The sequence below is a fragment of the Coptis chinensis genome, chromosome 1 (assembly GCF_015680905.1).
Source record: "Coptis chinensis isolate HL-2020 chromosome 1, ASM1568090v1, whole genome shotgun sequence".
Classification (NCBI taxonomy): domain Eukaryota; kingdom Viridiplantae; phylum Streptophyta; class Magnoliopsida; order Ranunculales; family Ranunculaceae; genus Coptis; species Coptis chinensis.
This window is the reverse complement of record NC_141456.1, coordinates 27,984,918-27,993,765: the sequence shown is the minus strand read 5'-3', so window position 1 is coordinate 27,993,765 and position 8,848 is coordinate 27,984,918. Positions and strand designations below refer to the sequence as shown.

At 39.7% G+C, this 8,848-nt stretch overlaps 1 protein-coding gene across 1 annotated transcript; it reads right to left on the bottom strand.

Moving 5' to 3' along the window:
* Nucleotides 1-3,420: 3,420 nt before the first annotated feature.
* LOC147523279 (uncharacterized) lies at nucleotides 3,421-3,927 on the bottom strand. The gene has a single exon (XM_086570248.1). The coding sequence runs from the start codon at nucleotides 3,925-3,927 to the stop codon at nucleotides 3,421-3,423; it is 507 nt and encodes a 168-aa protein (XP_086426374.1).
* Nucleotides 3,928-8,848: the final 4,921 nt, after the last annotated feature.

Here is an 8,848-nt window from a genome sequence, read left to right as displayed (position 1 = left end):
GGTGTTTTTTTGTTCGCCATACCTTAATCTCATACAAGGCTAAAACCAAACTTAGCTAAACACATCAACACTCCAAACATTTTCGATATACTAGTATAAACCCTCTAACAGAGATGCGAGGTGTGGAAGAAAGGAATACCCGAGGCCCGTCCTTGCTTGGCTTTATGAATAGCGTCTTGTTTACGCTTTGTTAGGTGTATATAGCGGTTAGAACAATCGAAAAATATGAAAGATCAAAGTTCGAATCAAAACCGCCGAAACGAAAAATTTTTTGTTGGCGCCGTCGCGCTGCAAAGAAGCTGTGATCGGGCTTCGATTGTATTTTAGAATTCCGAGTTGAAGTATGGTGGTCGCTCCACATGGGGCGGGGTCGCTCGAGGTCCGATGAGTTAGATGGTCGCCGCTCAGGAAAGAAGATGCCAGCGCCAGCCGATTGTAATTTTACCCGAATTTTTCAACTCACGAAGTGACAACCACGGTATGAATCAAACAAGGGTGGGTGGGTGAAATGGGACTTTAAGAACAGTACTAACACTACGAAAACAATACGAAAGTGAAACTAAGATGGCAGCGGCGCCATTTGATAAAACATAAAATGAATAGTCTTACCTACGAAATAAAGCGATGAACTCTAAACGCAAGTAAAACTAAACTTAATCTTAAATGCCTATATTATCAAAGATTCTACTCTCAAGTCTATGAGATATAGTGGAGTAAAGTGATTCGTTCCACTCTTAGTCCTTCCGCGATGCTATGTTCTCAAGTGTAAGTACTCTTAAACTTAAAGTCTAATGAGAGATTTACTTAAAAAGGCAACTAGACTACGATGCAACTACCCACCTAAATGCAACTAGTCGACGATGGGAATAACTAAGGGAATGCTACGTTGATTCGATGATAAGGAGTTAGAGGGGATTGATTCCACCTTAACTCGACTTAATCCTATTAACCATTTAATCGTCAGTAATCGAATTGAATCGAAGCACAACAATTGGTTCTTCCTAATCCCTAATTACACATGGCATTCCTACCAATTCATAACTAGCATGTGAACGATTAAACCCATTCTCATGGTGAACTAATCGTTTCTAGAGTGGAAAGGAAATTACGACGAATCTACGATATTCGGAATCAAGCTTTCATCAAGGCTTCTCAACCCCCTCTAATGGAGGTTTAGCCGAGAATCATTATGCAATCATTACCGATTACATTTAAACTAAACATGATATAAAGAATTGAAATTTACTTAATTAAACAATAATGAAATCTAATTTAATGACTCAATTGAAATAAGGACAGGAATTGAAATTAGATCTAGAAATGGAAATGACAAAATCGAAATTGATAAAAATACTACTTTATTGATCTAATCAAAATGAAGAACAAGATTCAAAGGTTTAATCTAATACAATAATTGAAATGGAACTAAACTTAATTAATCTACATGAAAAACTAGATCTAGAAGCTATTTTAATGACTACTTTCTATTCTAAGCTACCTTTATTTTCTAACCTAAAAATCTACTATTCTTTACTAAAAGATCTACCAATAACAAAGAGCTAAGTTTTTGTTTTTATACATTCAGATCCAAAAATCGTGCATGGGCTTGGAGCCATGTTTTGGGCCAGAGAATCAGGCCCAAAACCCAATTCTTTCAGTCCAAAAAGGCCTCTTCAGCTGCAGTTGGCTTCAATAGACTTTCATCCACTTCTGCTCCTCTGATTGGATCAAGGCTTAGACCATTGGAAAGCTCTTTCCGAGCCGGTCGTTTTGACATAAGGTAGGCTCCATTCCGAAGTCTGAGTCCAAAGATATGGCCTTCGGAAGTTCTGCTGACTTTGTGTGCTGTTTCTGCCCACGTCGACTTTTCAGCTTTTGACCGGGCTTTTGGAAAGGCTTTGTCTTCTAGAAACTTGGCCTTTAATCACGGAACTCCTTAGTAACCGACCTCTGCTTCTTTATCTCGCTAAAGTGGCACATTTCGCACATAATGGACTTTGAAGCCTGAAATACATAAAAACACGTAATCAGTGTTAACTCTTAATTATTACTCACATAATTGGTCTAAAGGTATGTCTGTTACAGGGTTAAAACTACAGTTTTGGGCTCTTATCATGGGGGCAGCTCATTTTGCCCCAGAGTTGGAACTTACGTCCTGAATCAATTTCGACAATAATTTGCGGCACATAATGTAATATATCGTTTGGTCCAAGCTGCATTCTATTCGTTGATAAAATATGTAACACAAAATATCACCATACACTCGAATAACAACCTCTGGAGGTTTCTTTAATTAAAAAACTGTACAACACATCACTCATGGAACTTCTTCGACATTCTGATGTTTCATGGCCTCACGATGTCTTCTCCCTTCAGGTTCTGCAATCGATAGGTTCCGGCGCTCCCCTTTTCAACCACAGTATAGGGCCCCTCCCAGTTGGGCCACAGTTTTCCATCGTTTTCCTTTCTGGTAGCCGGGGTCACTCGCCTCAGAATGCGGTCCTCAACCTTAAACTGACGTGGCTTTACCCTCTTGTCATATTGCCTCTGCAATCTCTTGTGATATTCTTCTAGTCTGATGCGTGCCATGTCTCTCCGTTCCTCCGTAAGGTTCAACTTCGCGGCTAATACAGTCTCATTGACTCCCTCTTCCACTGCCCTTGTTCTGGTCGTGGCCTCCACCATCTCCACGGGAATCACTGCCTCCATATGCCATGGCAAATGGCGACTCTCTAGTGGATGTCCGCGGCGTGGTCTCGTATGCCCATAGTACCTGGTTCAACTTGCCCAAGTCCCCTTTCTATCCTCCAGCTTTTTCTTCAAATTATCCATTATAGTTTTGTTCGGCGACTTTACCTGACCATTCCCCTCTAGATTGTAAGGGGCTGAGAATCCTTGCTTCACCTTGAACGCTTGGAGGAAATCTCGCACCTTACCCCTTGTAAATTGAGTCCCATTATCCACGATTATGGTATGCGGCAGCCCAAATCTGCAAATTATATTCTCCCATAGGAACTTCTTGACTTGTTCCTGCTCCTTAACTTGCTGCAGTGCCACACCCTCTACCCATTTAGTAAAATAGTCAGTTGCGGCCAACATGAACCGTCGTTTGCCACTGGCCATGGGTAGTGGGCCGACAATGTCTAGCGCCCACATGGCGAACGGCCAAGGGTTAAACACTTTATGCAAGGACTCCACAGGAGCATGTATTAGCTGTGAGAATCTTTGACACTTCTCACACCTCTTGGCATATTCGGTTGCGTCTCTCTTCATGTGTGGCCAAAAATACCCTTGTGATAACAAACGGTGCGCAGTAGTTCTACCTGCTGAATGGCTCCCACAATCACCCTCATGAATCTCCCCCAAGACCTCTTCCGCTTGCCGAGGCCTCAAACATTTCAACATTGGTCCGCTGATGTTTCACCTATACATGTCCCCTTCTATTAAGGTATATTTTTGGGACACCTGTTCCATTCTCTTCCTTTCTCGTTTGTCCTTGATCTCCAACCTTGAAAGGAAACTCTTTATGGGCTCCATCCACCCTAGTTCTTCCTCAGTGACTTCCCAAACCCCTTCATTCTCAGAGGTACTTGGCTTGCTCAACACTTTGATCTCGGTGGATCTGCCTTCGGTTCCAGGAAGGACCGCCGCAACATATGTTAATGCGTCAGCGTGTCTATTATCACCACAGCTCAGATGAGCGAATTTGATTTTAGCAAACTTGTTAGCTTTTCTCTGTAATACCTCTAGATATCTCGCCATCCTAAGGCATCGGGCTGCGAATTCTCCGTTCATCTGACATATTACTAAGTTGGAATCTGAATACACCATCAATTCACTTACTCCCAGATCAGTGGCCAACTCCAACCCTGCTATCACCGCTTCGTACTCTGACTTATTATTCGAAGCTGCGAACCCCAACTTCATTGACAATTCTAGACGATTATTTTCTAGTGTAACCAATACCACCCCAATTCCATTCCTCGTGGTCGGTTAGCGGACCCATCCGCGGAAAACCCTCCATCCGTTCCTCATATCCCAAGGGTCGTGACTGGTGTCGCCCTCCTATTCCATAATCATTTCTTCCCCCCAAGTAGGGTCCTCGGGGGGAATTCTGCCATAGCTTGTGCCTTTTCCGCTGTCTTGATCTGGTCGCGGCATACTCGAAACTTCATTTATCTGTTGTACGCTGGTCGTCCTCCTTACTTTGTCCTAGTGAACATTCCTCCCCACTATTTCTCCACTAAATATGACATTGATTGTTCCTAGAATCCTAGCCATTGTCGGTGCTCCTTCGATTGGATGTACCTCTTTGACAAACTCCCTCAGCAACCCCTTTTCTATCATTCTCTCTACCAGCCATTGTAGCGTGAAACACTCATTGGTTTTGTGGTTTCTGATTCGGTGGTAGGCGCAAAACGACTTCCCCTCCAATTCTCTAGGCACATTTCTCGGACCTTCATAATACTGCATCCCTTTTATTAGCGGCAAGATTTCCTCCAAGGGTTTATTAAAAGGAGTTGACTCTATGTCACGGTATGGTTTTCTTTCGTGAACGTCCCTCCTACCTTGGTCTTTGCCTCTCTCGGCTTTGTGTGTTTCTTCCCTATAAGACCCCCCTTCTCTTGTCGCATCTTTGCCTCTGTCCTTTCGGTCGTCCTGTCCTACACTCTGCACTGATTTCTCTGCCTTCCTGGGTTACTTGGTATTCCTCTGCAATATATCCTCATAATGTATGTACTTCTCGACCTTCGGATACAACACATGTAACGTAGTGACTTCGATTTTGGATACTGATTCGTGGACTCTAGTTCCTTGTTTCAACCCATGTTGGAATGCTATGACCGAGGTGTGCTCATCTAAATTCTCCACCCTCAACGTCTCCTCCTTGAATCTATACAAAAATTCCCTAAGAGTCTCGGTGGATTTCTGTTTGACGTTAAAGAGGTCCGCGATATCAACTACCCTCCGTTTCTGATGAATGAAATGGTCCATGAAAGCATGTTCCAACTCCTCGAACTTACTTATACTTCGTGATGTCAATCGGTAATACCAATCCGAAGCCCCCCCTTTCAGGCTGGCGGGAAACATCATGCAATGGAGTCCGTCATATTTATTCTCTTGCCACAGTGGCATCTGCTGCATGAAATGGTGCAAGTGGTTTGCAGGATCACCCTTCCCGTCATATCTCTCGAACCTTGGCTGCGAGAACCTCTTAGGTACCTCAGAGTTCCAAATAGAATCTGCTAGCGGATTCTGATTAAGTTCTGCCACCACCTTATTCGCTGCCCCTTGGTTCTCCTTCTTGGACCATCTCTAGCGTGATGCCTCCCTCTAGATCGCCTCTTGGTCCATGAGACACTTCCTCATACTGCCCTCCCACCTTGCTATTCTCTGGCTCTCCTGTCCCTTCCTGTCTCTGTGTAGTTTCTCTTTCTCTTCTAAGACCATCGTTCTCATCCTTTAGTCTCACTATCTCTTCCTGTAGGAGTCTGGTTGCTTCTGCTGCCGCATCTTGAACTTTCTCTTGTGTTTCTTCCATCCCCACACTTAGAGTCTCTTCATCACTGCTTTCTTCTCTCACCTTTTTTGGTCTCCTTCTTACTTTCTTAGCTATCGTTGCCATATTATCACCCTCTCTTCTTATCACTAGATTGTAGGCCTCTCGGTCCCCACAGACGGCGCCAAATATATTATCAAAATTTTCCACCTCTAAGATCAAAATGTATTCTTTGATTTTACAACCTCTCTCTCTCTCTCTCTCTCTCTCTCTTTTCTTTTCTTCCTCTCTTTCTTATTTTTCTTATTTATACCTCCTCTAACCGCTAACTGCTCTCTGGTTCCATGATCTCCACCACCTTCTCCCATGATTGCTAACCGTCCACCTATCGCCTTAGATATCGCGGACTGGATACCGTACTCCTGACTCCTTGCTACTATGCCTCTCTGGAGTCCACGTCACTTCAATGCTTCGCGGACTAGATCATATGCTCTCTCTCTCCCTTGTACCTTAAGTTACCTCGGTATATGAGACGTGTCATCCTGATGGTAATGAATTTAGCTGATACAGTTAGAAAACTCACGAATGCTGATGATAGATCTCAAATTTAGTTTTCTTTCTCCTCTTTCTCGTTTTTCTTATTTCTACAAATTTTGATTGAACTTTTTGCTCTACAATAGTGGCGAGCAAGCTGAACACACTGACTTCATTTTATCCCGCTCATATTTCAATGATTTTTTTGAATTTGATTTCGCATTACGTGTCCTGCTTTTCGTAATATTTCGTGATATTGTGATATATTCCAAACTATTAGTAAGATGTCAAAAATTCCTGCTATTTTCAATTTGCTGAGAACGATATATTGGACCACTAATTTCACACATACATGTTGACAATATATCAAAAAAAATCGGACTAGATTCACTTGACAAAAAAATCGGACTAGATTCACTTGACAAAAAAATCGGACTAGATTCACTTGACCAAGGTGCATTGGTTCGCCCTAATACTACATTGAATTACATTTTTTTTTTGGTAATGTTGAAGTGCGTTGGCATGTGCCTAATGCCAAATCTGCCAAGTGTCTGTCCTATGGCATGTGTTGAAGCTGGCCATGAGCCATTATGGTTGATTTGCTATTAGGGTTGTCTTGGATAGTTGCTAAGGCGGTTTGGCTATGAAGAAAAACCAGTTTTAAGGTTCTTATGCTAAGTCCAATGGTGTGGCAAAACACTAAATTTCGCTTAAAATGTGATCCAATGGTACGTTAAAACGTTATACCGCCAACGCTATCGTTATAAATTTCTCTATTTATGCAGTCACTTTTAACGCTATAGCGTATGCTCTATACGCCATAGCCAGTGGCGGTTAGAAATTTGATGTAATTTTGAAATAACTCTACACGCCATAGTCAGTGGCGGTTAGAATTCAATTAATATTTCCACCCGCCACTCCCAGTAGCGGTTAGAATTCAATTATCTATTTTTTTTGTTTTTTTAATAACTTAATTTATGCAATTACCATTATATCCTACCCTTTTAATTTTTTTTGCTTTAGTTGTATTTCTTTGTTATAATTTCAATTTTAAGATTAAATTTATTCCGATTTGCAACAACTTAATTAATTATTTAAATAAAACATTTATTGAAAATTAAAAAAAAAACAACAAATTAAAAAAAAAATACATTAAAAATGCATCAAATACGTACGAAACATTTAAAATTCTTAATCAAATTAATCAATTGCTTTCTCCATATTCTTCAAAGTGCAAATTTCTTGAAGGAGTCCGTGCATTGCGAAGAGTTTGATCTTTCAAATTTTGTTTCTTTGCGTTTTTGTACCATTCTTTTTCTTAAGGTGTCATAGTCGATGTATTTGTGTTCATGATCTCCCTTTCCCATGCCAATGTCTCATGGAATTCTTTTTTTTTTTTCCTACAAGTTTAATCCTTGAAGGATTAGAGTACGCTTCACTTTCATAGATTTTTTTCCCACGGTCAGTTGCTGCCTCAATGGCCTCCATCGCCCGTTGAGATTGTCGTGTTAATTCTTTGAGAGAAGTTTCATTTTGACTGTCAATTTTTTTTTTTTGTTTTGATTTGTCTCTTCCACAATCCGGTCTTTTTGATGAACCAGGTCTTTGCATTTCAGAATCAGGTGTTCCCCCCATGCCATCTTGTTCGTTTAATTGAGCTGGAGACCCGTTATGAAAATTAGTTTGAGAGAAACTAGGTGTAGTCGGAATTAAATGGCGCGCCCATTTTTCATAGTCTTTCAAAATAAACCATGCATGATCAAATTTGAAGGGTTTATTATCTGAAGACCTGGTGACATATAACTTCCTTGCTTGCTCCATCTGTAAAAGAAAAAAAAAATATTAGTTTGAGTTTAATCAATTATATTCTAGATAAATAATATATATATATATATATATATATATATATATATATATATATATATATAAGTTGCCATTTCGTTATAGTTTGAGTTTAATCAATTATATTATAGCTAAATAATATATATATAAAATATCTTACAATGTCCATTTTGTTAGTTCCTGATCTGTTCATATCCTCACCTTGATTCAAACATCCACGAAATAAAGTAACTGCTTTATTTATAAGTTGCCAACGACATGTAACACTTCTCATAGTTAAATTGCCTCTCATATATATATATATATATTTTTTTTTTTATTTATATATATATATATATATATATATATATATATATATATATATATATAAGTTGCCATTTTCGTTATAGTTTGAGTTTAATCAATTATATTATAGCTAAATAATATATATATAAAATATCTTACAATGTCCATTTTGTTAGTTCCCTCGATCTGTTCATATCCTCACCTTGATTCAAACATCCACCTAAATAAAGTAATCGCTTTTATTTATAAGTTGCCAACGACATGTAACACTTCTCATAGTTCGTGCCTCTCTAAAACCCCGTATCATCCTCTGATTCTCAAATTGTTATTTAATTTTATCCCACAACATGTTGCCTGATTGATTTGCTCCGGTAATTGGTTAAATTGAATTATCCAACCATGCTTAGCGTGATAATCTTGCGGTCTTCATCAACGCTAAATGATGATCCCCTGCTTGACATTGTTACTGAAAGAGAGAGAGATGAAGACAGTATTATTGATAATACAAAAATAAAATATTACTGATGTTTGTGGGAATGTGCCTTTGAGAGAGGAAAAGACAGTCTTTTTATAGGGTCAGATTGAATTATTGGATTTTATTTTCTTGTGGTTTGTACGTTATTGATTAGGGTCATTGGGTTGTGGGCAAGATTGTAATGAATTATGTAAGAAATTATTGGGGTGTGT

Excerpts from the sequence above, each read along its gene's own strand:
- LOC147523279 (XM_086570248.1), bottom strand. The coding sequence starts at position 3,927 with ATGAAGTTGGGGTTCGCAGCTTCGAATAATAAGTCAGAGTACGAAGCG.